Source organism: Sinocyclocheilus anshuiensis, unplaced genomic scaffold, assembly GCF_001515605.1.
Source record: "Sinocyclocheilus anshuiensis isolate Anshui unplaced genomic scaffold, SAMN03320099.WGS_v1.1 scaffold1010, whole genome shotgun sequence".
NCBI lineage: Eukaryota > Metazoa > Chordata > Actinopteri > Cypriniformes > Cyprinidae > Sinocyclocheilus > Sinocyclocheilus anshuiensis.
This window is the reverse complement of record NW_015537936.1, coordinates 494,466-513,979: the sequence shown is the minus strand read 5'-3', so window position 1 is coordinate 513,979 and position 19,514 is coordinate 494,466. Positions and strand designations below refer to the sequence as shown.

At 34.6% G+C, this 19,514-nt stretch overlaps 2 protein-coding genes across 2 annotated transcripts in view; both read right to left on the bottom strand.

Moving 5' to 3' along the window:
• Positions 1 to 1,095: 1,095 nt before the first annotated feature.
• Positions 1,096 to 7,186, bottom strand: LOC107658941 (methylosome subunit pICln). The gene is made up of 7 exons (XM_016447671.1): positions 6,647 to 7,186; positions 5,201 to 5,337; positions 4,993 to 5,124; positions 4,796 to 4,909; positions 3,412 to 3,597; positions 2,304 to 2,367; positions 1,096 to 1,344 (listed from the first exon to the last, which is right to left on the bottom strand). Coding segments are annotated over exons 1-7 (753 nt in total). The 5' UTR covers positions 6,766 to 7,186; the 3' UTR covers positions 1,096 to 1,343.
• A 3,101-nt stretch (positions 7,187 to 10,287) lies between these two features.
• The window catches only part of LOC107658931 (remodeling and spacing factor 1-like), a 16,792-nt gene continuing 7,565 nt past the window's right edge, over positions 10,288 to 19,514 (bottom strand). Inside the window, exons 8-16 of the mRNA XM_016447661.1 lie at positions 18,819 to 18,923; positions 18,657 to 18,736; positions 16,385 to 16,439; positions 14,968 to 15,071; positions 14,813 to 14,880; positions 14,428 to 14,614; positions 12,939 to 13,192; positions 12,320 to 12,505; positions 10,288 to 11,239 (exon numbers count right to left, since the gene is read on the bottom strand). Coding sequence (XP_016303147.1) covers positions 10,809 to 11,239; positions 12,320 to 12,505; positions 12,939 to 13,192; positions 14,428 to 14,614; positions 14,813 to 14,880; positions 14,968 to 15,071; positions 16,385 to 16,439; positions 18,657 to 18,736; positions 18,819 to 18,923 — 1,470 coding nt within the window. The 3' untranslated portion in view covers positions 10,288 to 10,808. The remainder of the gene's footprint in view (positions 11,240 to 12,319; positions 12,506 to 12,938; positions 13,193 to 14,427; positions 14,615 to 14,812; positions 14,881 to 14,967; positions 15,072 to 16,384; positions 16,440 to 18,656; positions 18,737 to 18,818; positions 18,924 to 19,514) is intronic.

Here is a 19,514-nt window from a genome sequence, read left to right as displayed (position 1 = left end):
ACATTTGAGTGCTACTTGAGTTTTCTTAATGTGTGAAATACAGTAATGATGGGATTATTCAGGGTGCTTTAATTACAAAAGCACTGATTCCCTTCAGAACTACTGATTGTTAAAAGATTGGGAGGAAGTTTTAGCAGGTGTGTAAAGTATCATGAGTGAATCATTAGCAAGATCATCTCAGCACACTCACGCTCAGGTCTCATGAGAATAAGTATGGCGTTCATTTAGAGGCCAACAGATATGCATTTAATATATATAAATAGTACATTTCTGAAACATTTTGTACTTGTGCAAGCTGCTCAGCCTGGGCCTGTTCTGTGTGTCGCCGCTGTAATCTGTCATTAGGACTAAGTCCTACTCAATAGAGAGAGAAATAACACAAACTCCAGCACTGCCTGAACACGCATTCATTCATGATAAATGCACAGAATATCTGTCCGATAACAGCACTGAATAATATAAGGGTTTAAACAGGAGGAAAGGCGACTTGAAGTCCACTAATACAGTGACAAACAGCACAAGCAAGGGAAAGAGAAATCATTATCGGAGCACAAACAGAAATCCTTAGACCATTTTTTAATTTTTGAGTTATAGCTGAAATAAAAAATTTTTTTTTTTTTACATTTTACATTTTGTTTTACATTTTATTACAGTTAATGTTTATTTTATATCAAGTAAAGCATTTTTTATTATTTTAGTTAATGATATTAACCATGTTATGCACAACACAAAAATAAATAAATAAATAAAACTAAAAATAGGCTTGATTTTCTTCACAAAGAATATGGTCTCATATCTTTCTTTGATTTTGAAATCACCCAGACATGTCTTGACAGACTTTGTGAGATTCATCCATACGACTGCTGGATGAATTCACCGATAAAATATTTGATCTCCCGTGAGGAAATACACAGGAAATTATTAGAGAAGGATGTCTCATAAACATCTGACTATAAATACAAACTGAGAACGAGCCAAAATGAGCTAAATTAGTATTTTAGCACACTTCAACACAATACAACAAATTATAAAAAGAACCGCCCAATATTTCATAGAGAAACAAAACACCAAATATGGAAAAAAATGAGGCTTTGGTACAAAAACAGCTGTATTTATTGAAATCTCTAACAAACTCATCAACATCATTCCACTGAGGAGGATCATTCTGGAAGTTGGTCTTCAGGGAAAACTACAAAATCGATTAGTGGAAGCTACACAGGGCCGTGGATCTGGAAATGTACGGCCGTGGTGTAAAACAGAAATTATAAGAGCTTTGAGAGTCAGCCGGTATCCCAGCATGCCCCACTGAAGTGCTTCAATCAGCCGTACAGAAACGCAGTTCATCTGTCAACAGATTGAAGAATTCAGATTCACACAGGAGCTTGGACAAGGAGCCACACAACAGCAGCAGAAGTCATCATTCTGACGAGAATCATACGGGTTTGGAACGACACGAAGGTGTAAATGATAGAATTTAAATTTTTTGGATGAATTATTTCTTGAAGTGTGAGTGAAAGTTGGCTGGTCAGTTCTGACTGTGTCAACTTTCATCAGTTTCTGTCCAGAACCAGTGTTGTTTTTGTCAACTAAAACAAACTATTAAAAATAGCATTCAGTAACTGAAATAAAGATGAAATAAAATATAAATATTAGATGAAAAATTGAAACTTGAAAATCTTGAACTTTGAAAATTTGAAACATTGCCCTGGCAACTAACTGAAATAAACAAGTTTAAGCTGAAGTATTAAAATAACCTAAAACTACATGAAATAAATCTATATAGAATGAAATGTTGAAATGAAAATATCGGTAATATGTAAAAACAAATATTTCAACAAAAACTAACAAAAATCTCAAAATTACTAAAATTGCAGACGAAACAAAAATAAATCTAAAAAGAAATATTCAAAATGGAAATGGTTAAAAAAACTAACATAAATATTTAAACAAAATAAAACAAAATAATGTTTTTAAAACAATAGAAATATTAAAAAACAAATAAGAAAAGTTAAACAAAAAAAAAACTAAGTACAAATAAAACATTTTAAAAAACAATACTAATATTTAAAATTATAATATAATATAAAATATTTTGGAAAAAAATAAAATAAAAAAGATATATATATATATATATATATATATATATATATAAATATAAATAACAAAATGAAAAAATAAATAAATGAAATAAGACCCAATTCAAAATATTAATACATTTTATAATAGTATATAAATAACACTGGCCAGGACAGGTAATGGAATTGGACAATCAGGATTTTGAAGACACAGTTGTATATATTTACCAGTGATCCACATCAGCGTCATCAAACTGTCCAGCAACTGTGCTTGAGTCGACTTCCATTCCATCTGAACACAGAGAGAGAGAGAGAAAAGTTTGATCACCGTATTCAATTACGACCATCCTGCCCTGTGCTGCTCCGCTGGGCTTTACCCATTACACATCCATTAGCCCTCAGGAAATCCTGCTTCCAGACACACACCCATCTGACCTCGCACACTTCTGCCTCTCTCAAAACACTCATCCTCCACCGACTGAAACCAAACCACATGCTCACACACACGCTGAACAAAACACTCATGCATTCGGTTAAAAACATGACTGTTTTAGCATCATGTGGGGTTTAAAGTAGCATGACCATTCTCTCTCACTGCCATCTAGTGGCTTCTCGTGTGCATTATTTTTCTTAATTTATACATTTTAAAATCAAGTAAATTCATCTGGGATGTCCATAAAACAGGTTAAGAAGCTGTCAGATTTTTTGACACTTTGTTTTATTTCTGTTTTGGTGACCAAGTGCAAAATTTCTGTTGTGGTACAGTTTTACAGCAATAATTCTATAATTCTATCATTTTATAGAAATAATATGTGAAAATAATGTATAATATATTATATTGTTACATTATATTATAGTAGTTTTCACAATATTTTAAATATTGTATAATGTTTTATATACATTTTGGTGACACTTGGTAACATTTCAATAACGTTCCACTTGCAAAAAAAACGAACAATTCAAAATTATTCTGCAGTATTTAATAATTTTCATTAATGTTAATTTCAGCATTTAATAATACATTTTTAAAATCAAGGGTTGAATTTGCTAACATTAGTTAATGCACAGTGTACTAACATGAACAACTGTATTTGTTTACTTTAACAAAGATTAATAAATGTAGTAAAAGAAAAAACTGCATATTGTTAGCTCATGCATCACATGTTAACAAATGAGACCTTATTGTAAAGTGTTATCTACATTTTAGCAATATATTTTATATTAATAATATTGGAAACTATAGTTACTATGGTACAATATTGTGGGACCACCAACTAAACTAGACCACCACTACTGAAATAAACTGTATGAATAATGAGTTTTGTCACACACAGACCTTCGAATTCAGCCGAAGGCACATCGGTCCTGACTCCAGCCATGTGGTACTGCTGTGCGACGGACTGGGCCAGCATCCCCTCCAGCCGGTCCAGTGTGGCCTGACCCTCGGCCGTCAGGTGAGACAAACCCTCCTCATAGGTGTAAAACGTGGGGACGTCGCCCTGACCCTGACCCTGCTCTTGCTCTGAGAGAAAACAGGAATAATACAAAAGCATTGAAACCATGTGAAAGCTGACTTTAATATTCCATTAAAAAGCAGAGAGAAACCAGATCAGTGGTTGTCAGCCAGGAGCCAGGAGTCATTAGGGGGCCTAAGGGAAGCTTTAAAGGAGAGCTCAGGATGACTCTAAAAAGGCCAAACCAGCTTTAAAATAACCTAAACCTGCTAAAAATCCAGATGTAAGCTGACATCATATTTGTTATTTTAATTTGGAATTTAAATTATTATTTTTATTTGTTTATTTAAAAAAGGGTTGTGATGCCTGGATATATGTATATATTAAAAAAACAAAATTAAAATCAAAATCTATTTATTTTTTTAAATTAGTTTTTAAATTTCATTCCATTTTTAATAGACCTGGAAGTGTCATGGAAAATGATCAAATCTTTAAAAGTCATGAAAATGTATATAATGAATATAGATTCTTCTAGTTATTTCATGCACTAAAATATTTAATCATGTATTGACTTTCTGAGAAACTGCCATTTGAGAGTAAAAAGGATTTTAAAACTTATCTTGTAATTAAACAATGTAAATTCATTGCTCAAAAAAAAGAGTGAACTCTGAAAAACACCAAAACATCTAGAATTACGGAATTTAATTTTTTCAATTTGAATCACTTATAAGTAGTTTATTTCGTTATTTTAAGGATTACAGAAATTGTTCTTTTTTTTTTAATTATTTAAAATTAGTTTTTCATTTTTCTAGAACTACAGAATGTAATTATCTTCATTTCAATTGTAATTTTATACAGAATTATTTTTATTTTTTTTTACTTTTTTTATAAGCAGTTTATTACATTATTTTAAGAATGACAGAATTTAATTGACTGAATTTAGAATTTATTAAAAAGTTGTTTGTTTAATTGTTGTAGAATTTAATTATTTAAAAGTAGCTTATTTCATTATTCTAGAATTACAATGTTTATCTTACTTTTAATTACTTATAAGTAGTTTGTTCCAGTATTCTAGAATGAAAGATTTCATTTATTCATGGTTTGTGTAAATAAAAAAGGCTTTGTCATTACAGCAGCTTTTGTACCAGAAATGTCTTGGCCTGTTTGAGGGGCTTTTGAATATTGTCTTGGACTCTGGGGGACCTTGGAGTCCAAAAGGCTGAGAACCACTGCACTAGATGCATTATGGATCCAAATGACTCTCACCAGCCTCCTCGACGTCATACTCCTCTCCCTCGTAATCGTCGTCATCGGTGTCGGCGTCATCGGGGTCGGGGTGCAGGGCCTGACAGTCGCACATGGCGGAGAACATGGGCTCCACTGCACACACAAACACACACACTGTTACTCATCCAGCAGTGATGCTCACGCTCAACTCATCCACGCTCGCTCCACACACTCACATGCGGCTTTATCACTGGGCACGAAGCGGATCTCTGTGATGGTTCCTGAGTCTTCACTGTCGCTGTCGCTCTCCTCGTCGTCCTCTCCTGCATCATCCGAAGCTTTATCCTGCTGCTCTGCTTCAGCTTCATCTGGAAACACAAAGAAGATCGGTCAGGTCAAACCTCTGGACACCAGAGCATCTCTGTTTGGAAGATGATGCCTCACCGTCCAGTTTTGCATTGACCATCACATACAGGTGCTCTTCTGGAAAGGCACTGAGATCTCGTGAGATCGCGTGCAGACTGATGGAGGGGTACTCAAGACAGAAACCCATCCCTGAACCATCAAACCAGGACAGATGCCTGCGAGGACAGAGAACAGCTGCATTAGTACAGATATCCCAAAAACATCATGGCATGCTAACACCGTTTTTGTTTGTTTGTTGCTTGTTTTTGACATGAGATACCATGAAAATACTATGTACGAGTGTGTGTGTGTGTGTGTGTGTGTGTGTGTGTGTGTATGAAACGTATAATACATAATTATTAATATAATACATATAAGTAATGAAAAATAAATTAATTAATATATAAATAACCATTTATATATAGTATCACAAAATAAATAAATAGGTAATAAATAACTAAATATATTAATTGTTATATAATTTATATATGATAAATATAAAATGGACAATAATAAAAATATGATATTATATTATGGAATATATTTTACATAAAATAATGAAATGTACAAATATATAAAAATATAATTATTTACATGTATAACAAGTATTATACATTATAAATATAAAATATACATAAAATAAATGTCTAATTAAATATAAAACATATCAATTTGTAAAGATATATATACACACACACACACACATTTTTGTTTTAGATTGAATTATTCTGTAATTCTAGAATAATGAAATAAACTACTTGTAAGCAATAAAATAATTACTTTGTAATTCTTAAAATAAAGAAATAAATTACTTGTATATAATTAAAATAATTAAATTCTTTAATTCTAGATTATAAATTATATAAGATATATGTAAAATAAATAAACAAACGTAATTAAATAATATTTTATACATGATGTATAACATAATATATTGTACATAATAGATACTGAAATTTATAAACAAATAAAAATAAGTATATTTAGATATGTATTTGTAACGTATAATATATTCTAACATGTATAATATATTCTGTAATATAATACATAAACAATAATAAAAAAATAAATAATTACATTTTATTTATATAATATTATGTACAATATATTGTAATACATATAATTATAATAAATAATTACATATAATAAATAAAAAATATATGAACAAATACATTTAGATAACGTTACTTATTTATATCTCACTATATTGAATGATACCACTGTACCATGGTACTACCTCATTACTTTTCGTAATGTGTCTACTACCCTTGCTAGCCATAATATATGTTTATTTTTAGAGTTTATGCATACATAACTAAATGCATGCACAGGTGTCTTCTGCTGTAGGACACACACACACACAACACTGATGATGTTGGACACGCGCACACACACACACACACAACACTGATGCTGTAGCACACACACACACACACACACACACACACACACACGAACACAACACTGATGCTGTAAGACACTCACGCCTCTGCCACAAACAGCGTCCCTGATCCCAGCCTCTTCCCGTCCAGAACTGCAGTTGTGTCGGCCTGCTGGAGCCTCACGCCCTCGCTGGGTGGATGCAAACTCTTTAACACAACCATCCTGATGAATTAAATCACTGTGAAGCTGTGAAGGCGCTAACACTGATGCTCTATTGAGACAATACGCAAATAAAGCGCGGCAGCAACAACAACAGTAACTCTCATTCAAGCGTCACGAAGCTTTCTCCTTTAACTGCATTCATGTGCAATCGAGACGCGGCCGGTTCGCGTGGCGAGAAACTTTCAAATGTATTTTATAGTTCAAAGACTCGCTGTCATGCGTCACTGACCTGGCTCTAATAACTGGTTCTTGTGTTTATCCCGGCGTATTACTGCAAGCGGCGCTATGTGGCCCAGAAAGACGGATTCTGCATTGAGACGCATTCAGATCTCAATACGTTTTTTGTCTTATTGGAGACGTTTGCGTCTAAAATAAACCAATTACAACGATAAGTATATATTAAACAATCGAATATTCAGCGGAGCAATATCTGTAGGAAGATTAAACAAATACATTAATATGTAATCATAAACGATTTTGATTGGTCCAAGGTCTGCAACGTGGAGAAAAGTAACAGCTGGCACGTGACATCGCTGCGCGTTGCTGCTTTAGTGAGATAGTCCTCACGGCATCCAGATCCAACTCCTCTCACCTTATATATCCCTAAACCTACCCATCTCCACCCCTAAACCGCCCTAAACCTACCCATCTCCCCCCCTAAACCGCCCTAAACCTACCCATCTCCACCCCCTAGATGTGGATCCAACCCCGCCCCCCGGATCTCCTTTAGCAGCGATATGGATCAAAAATAGCACTTGGAAGCAGTACTAAGAAACGTTAATAGGGATTGAAAGCTATTTATTATTTTTACACATCTTAACGGACTAATTATAGATGGCCGCTAAGCGTCGCCCATTTTAAGGAGATTCTACTGTTATTATTTCTATCAGCGCCAGACGCGCCGCTTTATGACGCAAGAAAAGAGCGCGAGCGTTTCAAATCATAGACAAAAGCCTAGCGCCTCTTCAGGATCGGAGGAGATACTGCACAATTTTCTTTGTTCACAGTTTAACTAATTCACCTGATTTAAACAACTACTTTGCATTATAACATGTTTAATTAATGTTTCAAAATGTAAATGCCGCGTTGAGTTCTGGGAAACTCTCAGAGGGCAGAGTATTTTGATTTTCTGTCGTGATTGTGGAAAATGTCACCATTGTTTGTCATTCATGCTGCATCGAGAATTGCAAAAGTAACCCCGATCATCGTTCTGAGGGAAAAATGGACAATGCAGTGTGTTTTTTCGCCTTTTCTATGTCTAAAAACCCCAAGGGAAGCAGGTCGCAAAACTCTTAAGCATATACTGCGTGCAGATACCCACATAAGCCCAAAATGTGGACGCAACACGTTTATTTACACGTTAAGCATTTTCCTCTCATATAAAGAATGCTTAATGTACCGAGACAGTGATATTAAAAGACCACATTCTGTACACACCTTACTAATGAAGCATAATGTCTGTAGAAAAACTGATGAACCCAAAATGTGAACTTTAAATACTGTCTTTAATGCATAAGCGTTTTCTCCATTACGATTTTCTAAAGGGACGAAAACGTTTAACGTGTAATTACAAAAGTTAATATAGCGATAAAATAGCTTCTCTTCCCTGCAAACGATCAAATTAAGAATGTGAATATTTAACTTAAAGGCAAAAACAAAACAATTTCAGCATTTGTAGCAGAGGGCGATCCTCTCAAAATGGCGGCGAATTTCAGGCGTTGGATGCGTCAGCGTCACATTTGCATATCTGAATTCCTGATTGGTTGACAGCAAATTTCAAATATTAAATGGAACGATAAAATAACGTTATTAACCGGTTAATGGCCATTTCAAATGTTCCATTCTGTTCGGAACTATAAAATTTTTGTTCGTTTCCGGTTTTCGTTTCCGTTCCTTGAACCGGTTCAGAGCCCTGCTTTCAATACCATCCACAGCACTACATTTGCATTTCTAAACATTTAAAATATACATGTTCTCATATGTTCATATGCATTTAAATCTAAAATATTAAATAGATTAAAATTTTCATGTTGTCAACTACCCATATAAGTAAATGCTGCTTGTTTCTTGAATCCATTACAGGTACTTAAAAAAAAAAAAGACAAACTAGGAGCCAAAAACATTAACAGCAACATTAAGTTTATTTCCGTTTTGTGAATAATTTCCTTGAAATATGGAGATGTACATCTGGAAAGTAAGAGTGAAATAAAATGAGAAGGAAAACACGAATTCCAGTAGTACACGGCTCAAAAACACATTCTTTAACTGAAAGCAAAGACCATGATTATTTTAAAACACCATTATTATTCTAGTGCTTGTGGGTTTTTTTAAATATTGGATTTGTTTTGTAAAGGGGTGGATTTGTGTTGGAATGATCTCATAGTGTTCTAATTCAAACAATCTTCCAGCATAAAGAACACCAGCCTGGAGTAAACACTAAAAAACAACTCTGAAAAGAGCGATCCAGACTGTTGTCGAACAGAACATTTCAACAATACGGTTGGTACCAAACGGCACCGTCAAAGGTGCTTGAACGACAAGTGCATTCGGTTGACGCATTAAAACTCAGACAGGGACTTAAATGTGACTGAACGTCTCATTAAGTGTCCTAAAACTTCAGCAACAGCATTCAAAGTACAGAAAATGTCCTAATCTGAGAAATAAGCAAATAATATTTGTTGTAATATAACATACAATGTTATTTTAGGTACAGAGAGTATATTAGTCTTTTAAATTAAAATCATCTTTAATATTAAGATCATTTTCAATTATCCTCCAATGTGTTTCTTCCTTTATTTGCTGGTCTACTAATTTACTTCTTAAGGAATAATTCACCCTAAAATGAAATTTTGCTGAAAATGTACTCACCTTCAGGCCATCTAAGATATAGATGAGTTTGTTTGTTTTTTCCCATTTAAACAGATTTGGAGAAATGTAGCATTCCATCACTCCTCTGCAGTGAATGGGTGCCGTCAGAATGAGAGTCCAAACAGCTGATAAAAACATCACAATAATCCACAAGTAATCCACACCACTCCAGTCCATCAGTTAATGTCTTGTGAAGCCAAAAGCTGTGTATTTGTAAGAAATAAATCCATCATTAGGACGTTCTAAACTTCAAACCCTTGTTTCCAGCTAAAATCCATAATAACGCTTTCTCCAGTGAAAAAGTCTGTTCGCCGTTGGCGAAAATCCACCCATATATTTGTTTAGAGCTGTTACGGACTGTTTTCACTTGTAAATTATGCTGGATCTCTGCATACTTCTCTCCTGATCCAGACAAGACTTTTTCACTGGACAGAGGACTCAACTTGAAGTTAAAACATCTTAATGATGGATTTGTTTCTTACAAACATGCAGCTTTTGGCGTCACAAGACGGTAATTGATGGACTGGAGTGGTGTGGATTACTGTTATGTTTTTATCAACTGTTTGGACTCTTATTCTGACGGCACCCATTCACTGCAGAGGATGCATTGGTGAGAAAGTGATGCAATGCTACATTTCTCCAAATCTGCTCCCATGAAGAAACAAAGTCATCTACATTTTCAGCAAATTTTCATTTTTGGGTGAACTATTCCTTAAATTGAATGAATGCATTTAGGCAAGGTTCGGCATCACAAGTCAATCCCAAAATTCCTTCAGGTACAAAAAGAAGAAAACAGCAACACGGAGAATGTAGAAGTCTAAAACACCAGTCTGAAATGCACGTAACACGTAAGCTTCAAATGCGCGCCGTCCAGTGTCTCTAGAGGACGACCGAAGCTGCTATACAAACGAAATCGTACTGGCCGTAAATGGCAAAGTGCTTCACTCTGAGGAATGGTGACTGGAGTATTAAGAAGACCCTGTTCTAAACCGGTAGGACGATGCATGCGGCTGGATGAACTAGAGTGCATTCAAACATCGGAACGGACACTACGGCATTCGTCTGGAAGCTTCATTTTTGGTCCACTACACCCAAAACCAGCAGACTACGGTGGCTGATGAGGGACATTCCCGTGACAAGGCGATGAGAAAACATATTTAACCTACTGAGCTGATCATGACAACTGTTCACTGTCGAAAACAAAGTTAACAAGGTCCGTGACTCCAGTGAACTCTTCCTCATCCTCATCATCGTCGTCATCCTGAGCTGCGGCCCTCAGGGGGACCAAGCCGTTGTGCCTGACGGGACCTCGAGAGCCCGCCGTGTGCTTCCACCGGACGCTTCCTCGTGTGTTCTCCTCTTCCTCCTCTTCTTCGTCTGTTTCGATGCGGTTCGACCTCTTGCGGAGGGGCTGTTCATCTTCCTCAGAGTCCTCTGTTTCTCCTCCATCCTCCTCCTCCTCGTCTTCACTGGAGCTTCTCTGCTGTCTCTGTTTTTCTCGTTTGTGCCTGTGTTTGGAGTCTTCCCTCGATGAATCACACTTGCGTCCTTTTTCTGATCTTTGAAGCGATTCCTTTGGCTTAAAGTCTTTAGAAAGTATAGACTCTGGAAATACAGGAGGAGGAGAAAACCGTTTACATTTCTAGTTGTAATTAAACAGTATAGCTAACAGTGAGCTAATATTTATATTTAGTGACAAAATGGTGGGAATTACAAAAAAAGAGAGGGTCCTTAGGGATGCATTGTTTCATTTTAATTGTCTAGTTCTGCAAAAAAAAATTGCTGAAAATTGTGCCATAAATAAATCATCATGCTGAGCACTATGAGTTTGAGCAAGAATAAAAATTAAAAGACACACCACTACAGAAAAACCAAGACCAAAAATAGCTTACAAAATATATTTAAGAATTAAAAAACAAACAAATGAAAAATACAGCTAAGATTAAGTAGTCTTTGATAATGTCTAAATATATATTCAAATGAAAAACCTAGTAAAAGTGAGTAATTATGTCTAAAAACACTTTCTAGCACTTAAAAAAGATCTGCCTTCCAAGCACTGGATTTTAAATTACTCATATTGAAAATAAATACATTTGATATATTTTAATATTACATATTTTAAAAAACAATCATATTTTAAACAAATATTTTAAAGTTAAACACTATTAATGTAAAACAATTATGTGCGCAAATAAATGTATGAAACCTGCACATTAAACAAAGCACAAAAGTGAGTCTTTTTTTTTTACATTTTCTGATACATTTGCCTGAGGAAGGTCTATTGACTGTCATTTTGATAATAACATTTCATAAATAATGCAAGTTTGAGTTGTGTGCAGGATCTATAATTTTTTTCAAGTCTATATTGGATTTTTATCTGTCATATCTACCAATGACTTGGGTGTGTGAGATACTGTATTTTCTATTATTTATGTATAAATAAAAGGTGCATCATTTCGAGGTGAATATTGTCTTGTAACATGAAATCCCTTCAAAATACAAAGCATTAAACAAAATATAGTACATTCATTCAATTAAAAAAAAAAAGTTATACTTATTGTCTTTGGTCAGTTTTGATCAAACTCAAGGTCTCTGGACCATATCAGAGCACTTGCTCACATGGCTAAGGCTCAGATGACATTGGCATAAATAACCATTTGCAAACAGGAGTGTGGCTGCACTCACCTTCACTGTTGGAGCTGGACAGCCGTCTACGGTGAGGAAGAGAGGAGTGCTTCTGATCGGACGCCTTCCGTGACCCTTCAGACTCTGACGTCTCATAGTAGTTGACATGAGAGTTCTGACGCCGTCGTGGACGCCTTCTATTCACGTCCACGTCGCTGTCGCTGAACTCGTTAGAGCCTTCTGTTTCTGCCAGATCAACACAAAAGTAAAAACCATAAGTAAAGAATTCAATGTGACACTAATACGGCTCTGTTCCAAAACCTTGACAGCCTACCTCCAAAAACAGAAGCAACAAAATGATGCTGCCTTATAAAGTAAAGATAACAGTTCACTATCTTTGAAACAGTCTATAACTGCGTCCCAAATGATGCACTATGCACTTATACACGGTGTACTTATGCACTATGTACTCAAAAATGTAGTGTATGAATTATATAAGGTTATTTTGTCATTCATAAACAGAGTCTGATAGCCCCTTCCCCTTCAGTGTGAAGTTGAACACACTACTTGTACTATTCATACTACAAACCTTTATAGAATAGTGCATAGGTACGCGATTTAGGACGCACCCGATATGTTATTCATTTAGGATATGAATGATATGAAAACTCAAACAGACCCATTTCCTCTTCCTCCTCCTCCTCTTCCTCAGAGTCTAGCATGTCCTCTTCCTCTGAGGAGCCTCTTCGTCGGTCAGGAGGTCTGCATCTGCTCCTCCTGGCTCTCTGGGTGTGAGCGCTTCTTCCTGTTCTCCTGGAGGCCGCTTGATTCTCGGCGTCACTTTCACCACTGCACCATTCACTCGCGTCATAAGAGCCCGCGCCACCGTCAGAGGCACCGTATCCCGAAACCACGAAATCCTCCTCCTCCATGCTAGCAACATAGAAATGAAAACAAAATAATACTTTTATTCAGCAAGGATGCATTCAATTGTTTAAAAGTGACAGTAAATACATTTGTAATGCTACAAAAGACTTCTATTTCAAATGAATGCTGTTCTTTTGAACTTTCCATCTGTTGTTTTCAACACTGCTAATAATCAGAAATGTTTCTTGAGCAGCAAATCAGCATATTAAAATGATTTCTGAAGATCATGTGACACTGAAGACTGGAGTAATGATGCTGAAAATTCAGCTTTGATCACAGGAATAAATTACATTTTAGAATATTTTAAAAGACCGTTACTTCACAAACAGTTATTTTAAGCTGCAATAATATTTTACAACATTACTGTTCTCCCCCCCCTTTTTTACTGTATTTTTGATCAAATAAATGCAGCCTGGGTAAGCATTAAAGACTTTTTTTTTTTATATATAAAGTTAAATAAATAAATACATTTTACTGACACTTTTAACTTTTAGGACAACTAAACTTTTTAAAAATTATTTTCATGAATATTAAACATTTTCCAATGCAACTCTTATCCTCAGTAGATAAATAGATGTAATACAGTCATTTTAGTGTATAATTTACTACATTACAGCACAAAATACTTAATGATTGACATTGGCAAGAGTGATAATTATTAGATCAATGTAAGTTAAGTACGTAGTGCAACAAATACTACCATTATGTATAAATAAATTACAATTTTAAATTACAGTAAAAGGAATTTTGGAGAAAAATTTAGGTGTTTAATTATCGTGCAAAAAAACATAATGGTCCTAAAAATACGAAAATAATGTCTTATTTCCTTTGATTTTGGGGTAAAATATGCCCAGCGCCAGTTCTTGACAAGTTTTGTGAAATTCACCAGGAGTCACCAGGAGCCTTTTAAGTCTATCCTAAAAACGTATTTATTTGATAAGGCTTACGATCTTTATTGCTATTTTATTGTCTTTTGTCAAATTTTTTAAGTAAATGTGTTTTTGCGTTTTTTATTTTTCTTTTGTTGTAAAGCACTTTGGATAACCATGGGTTGTAATTAATGGTGCTATATAAAAAAAATATTATATATATAAAAAATATTTGGAAAGCATAATTGTTTATTTGTGAATGAGATGTGTTATATTTTGATGAAACGGTATAAAATCCATCTGGTTTGAACCCCAAAAGCCCAAATTTGATTCCCTGGTATTGTAAATATTCTTGTGTGTGTTTACACACACCTGTCACTGAGCTGGAAGTCATCCTCGCTCTCCTCCTCATCCTGTGTACTGTCACTGTCCAGGTCATTGAGTCGCCGGCGTTTCCTCTTGCGCGGGGTGGGAGCTTTCACAGACCGTCGACTCTCTCGGCTCACCGCGCTCCTCTGCTGACTCGTGACGGGCGCCGGAGGTTCACCGCGACCAGCGCCTGCAGGACAAATTCAATATGCAACCAAATCTTTACTTAATATCCTAAAGATTTTTGGCATAAAAGAAAAATCGATAATTTTGACCCATACAATGTTTTTTTGGCTATTGCTACAAATATACTCATGCTACTTAAGACTGCTTTTGTGCTCCAGGGTCACATTTTCTAAAGCACTAAACAATGTCTCACATGACCAACCTCCTCTTTCTGGATCTTGAAGGTCTTCCTCTATTGCTTCATCAATGGCTTCATCGAAATCATCAAATCTGGTAGTTAGTGATAAGAAAATCAAGAATTAGTCAGACTTCAGATATCTACTCTTAGAGTTTATTTCTACAAGAAATGTTGATTACCTATAACTGATGGATTTCCTCGTCCTAGTCGATCGCCTCCCCAGATTCTTACTCTTCTTGGTATCTTTTTTCTTCTCTGTCAAGCTGTCCTCTCCATCACCATCCTGACATACCAAATAAAGCTGATTCAGACATTTTAATTCTCATCTTATTAACTTACAGTATATAATTAATATATGTTTAATTCATTTATATATAGCATAGCATACTATAGCTTAATTTACTATAGTATACTATGGTATAAAATAAGGTATTTTACAGTATGGTACAATATAGCATAGCACATTATGTTATAGGAAATTACAGTATGCAACATTCTATAATAATACATTATAATACAATAATACAAAATAACTGATTTATGTTAAATTGATTTAGATGCTACGCATAATTTACTATAGTATACTATTGTATAGAATGAGGTACTATACAGTATGATACAGTACAGCATAGCACATTATGTTAAAGTACAGTATGTGACATTGTATAATAATATGATACAATATAATAACTAATTTATGTTTAATTCATTTAGATATAGCATAGCCTATTATTATGGAGGACGATAAATTACTTAAGTATAAATAAATGAATAAATACAGAAATGCAGAAATAAATAAATGTAAAAAATACATGAATAAATAAATAAAATAATTTATTAAATGCTGAAATAAATAAATGCAGAAATAAATAAGTAAATACATTTAGAAACACATAAATTAATGAATGAATAAATAAATAATTAAATGCTGAAACAAATAAATAAATGTAGAAATACATAAATTAATAAATGAAGAAATAAATAAATAAATGCTGAAATAAATAAATGCATGCAGATACGCATAAATGAATGAATAAATAATTTTGTCAAAAGTGTCATTTTTAATTTTGCTATTTTGTACCATTTGCGTTATACTACATTTATTTCTACATTTATTTATGTATTTCTACATTTATTTATTTTTACATTTATTTATGCATTTCTACATTTATTTATTTCTGTATTTCTGTGTCCGTATGTTAATAAGTTAGGCGTTCCTAACCTCTCTCAATGCAGGATTGGTTAAACAGGATCGTTATGGTTACGGCATAATTTACTATAGTATAAAATAGTACAGCATATTGTACAATACAGTATGGTACAGTATAGTACATCACATTATTTTAAAGGAAAGTACAGTATGGGACATAATATAATATAACATAACAATATAATATAATATAATATAATATACATTTATCTTTAATTTAAAAATAGCATAGCATACTTTGGCATAGTTTACTATAGTATAAAATAGTACAGCATATGGTTCAATACAGTATGGTACAGTACAGTACATCACATTATATTAAAGGAAAGTACAGTATGGGACATTATAAAATAAAATAAAATATAATATAATGGCTGCATACTCACTGGGGTGGGTATAATGTTCTCCACGCTGATACCCACATACACTAACCGCTCACGTCTGAAAGAGAGAAAACAAGAAGCAAAACTACTCAGAATCACATAAGCTACTCATCATTAGTGATGATTCATGGGAATGGAGATGAGCTGATGAGAGTGTTTATGACATGTGTAGACATGTGCCGGTATTCGGTCATGCGATATATCACGATAATGAGCATGCACGGTATTGTTATCGTGGCCACTTCAAAATACAGAGAATAATTATTTATTACAAATTATTCAAAATTTTGAATGCATTTTAAGAATACTTTTCCCATCAACTGGTCACAATGCACAACACGGCTGTATGCTGCGTCAAAGACGCATGCGCACTCTGATGTCCCAATGTGCATACTATCCATGCTAAATTCTATGTGATAGTAGTAATTTTCAATACTATTTAGGGCAGATAGGATGGATAGTATGCACATTGGGATGCAGGAAAGCACGGATGAGAAATGCATGACGGAAAGCGTGAGAGATGCTCTGAATGAAAGCACATTCACTCTCTGACAGCAGATGGCGCTGAACATAATGCAGCTGTTACACCAGAAACCACGTAAACAAAGCAGCTGCACTACTTTCTGTTTATGAAAAGTATTTAAATTATTTAAATAGCCATTCAGATTTTTGAATTGAAATTTGTATTGAAGAATTTTAAAGTTTTGAATATATGGTGTTAATCACAGCGTCAAATACTTAAATACTTAGATTAATAGGCTATTTATTTTCAAACTTTTTTACATTTTAATCTGGACTACAACTACTGATCAATACATATAGATCAGTGACTACAACACGCCCTAGATATTGTTTGAAAGTGTTTTGATTCTTTATTGTTCGAAAGTGTTTTGATTCTTTATTGTTCGGTCACACTTTACATTAGGGCTTCATTATATGACATTAGTTAATTCATTAGTTAACATAAACTGCCAATGAAAAATTCTTCTAAACATTAATTATTCTTAGGTAATTCCAATATTTAATAACACATTGTTAAAATCAAAAGTTGCAACTGTGTTATTTAATGAGCTAACATGAACTAAGAGTTGTATTTTTAACAAAGATTAATAACTTCTGCTCATTGTGAATGTTAATGCATTAACTAAGGTTAACTAATGAGATCTTATTGTAAAGTGATACCTATAGGTCTTCATAATTCCTTTGCACTTTAATCTGTGTAAAAGTTTTGTGTATTGCTTTATTGTAGGCCTATTTAAATTTGCAGTTATTTTTGTTATAAAAAAATGATTAAACCTGTTATACTGTACAACACTTTTTTTGCAACTAAATTTCAATATTGTGATAATACCGTATACCGTGATAAAAGCATTAGCAATTAATCACAACATGAAAATTTGATACTGGCATATCCCTAGACGTGTGTGCATGTGTGTGTGGATCTACACCTTCGTTCAGCTCTCTCTTTCTTCTTCAAAGCCGTGTCCAGATTCTGAAGCTGTTCTTCCAGCCTCTCACAGAGAAGCTTCTGTGAATGACAAGAGCATGTACTTGATGAATACAGCTCACATGCACACACAAGCCTATGACGCAGAGATTGAAGCCCTTACATGCTGGCAGGGAGGGCAGAACCATTCTCCATCAGGAATGATCATTAGAGGAGGCCTCAGACAGGCCGTGTGATAGCCGCTGTCACACATGTCACAAAGAAGGATCTGAGACAAACATACAAAAGAGAAATGATGTTCTTTAAGAATATTACATAAGCAAATAGTATTAGTTATGTCGCTTTTTAAAGTATTATCTATGCCATTTGATAGGCAATATTAAAGGGGTCATATGATGCAATTTCAAGTTTTCCTTTCTCTTTGGAGTGTCACAAGCTGTTTGTGAATATATAAGATCCCTAAAGTTGCAAAGACTAATGTCTCAAATCCAAAGAGATATTCATTGTGAATGTTAATGCATTAACTAAGGTTAACTAATGAGATCTTATTGTAAAGTGATACCTATAGGTCTTCATAATTCCTTTGCACTTTAATCTGTGTAAAAGTTTTGTGTATTGCTTTATTGTAGGCCTATTTAAATTTGCAGTTATTTTTGTTATAAAAAAATGATTAAACCTGTTATACTGTACAACACTTTTTTTGCAACTAAATTTCAATATTGTGATAATACCGTATACCGTGATAAAAGCATTAGCAATTAATCACAACATGAAAATTTGATACTGGCATATCCCTAGACGTGTGTGCATGTGTGTGTGGATCTACACCTTCGTTCAGCTCTCTCTTTCTTCTTCAAAGCCGTGTCCAGATTCTGAAGCTGTTCTTCCAGCCTCTCACAGAGAAGCTTCTGTGAATGACAAGAGCACATACTTCATGACTACAGCTCACATACACACGCAGGGCATCGACACAGAGATTGAAGCCCTTACATGCTGGCAGGGAGGGCAGAACCATTCTCCATCAGGAATGATCATTAGAGGAGGCCTCAGACAGGCCGTGTGATAGCCGCTGTCACACATGTCACAAAGAAGGATCTGAGACAAACATACAAAAGAGAAATGATGTTCTTTAAGAATATTACATAAGCAAATAGTATTAGTTATGTCGCTTTTTAAAGTATTATCTATGCCATTTGATAGGCAATATTAAAGGGGTCATATGATGCAATTTCAAGTTTTCCTTTCTCTTTGGAGTGTCACAAGCTGTTTGTGAATATATAAGATCCCTAAAGTTGCAAAGACTAATGTCTCAAATCCAAAGAGATATTCTTTATAAAAGTTAAGACTTGTCCACGCCCTCCTAAAACGCCTCGTTTAAACACACCCCCACATGTCTACGTCACGATGTGGGAAGATTTGCCGCCCAAATGTTCACGCAAAGAAAGAAGGCGTAACTTTTATTCTCGCTGTAGTATTGTTGCTGCCGCCATGTCGTGAAGTGTTTCGTTGTAAAAGCGAAACTACTTTGTTTGGTCTTCCAAAAGAGGACGATATCCGCTTCGTCATGCCTGGAGCTGATCCGTGCTGGTCGCTGAGGAAATACTTCAGCTTCGCGCTGTGGATCGCCAGATCGGCTTTCACCGTGGACGAAGCAGAGTCCAGCCCGGGGTCGCCACATGTGGTTGC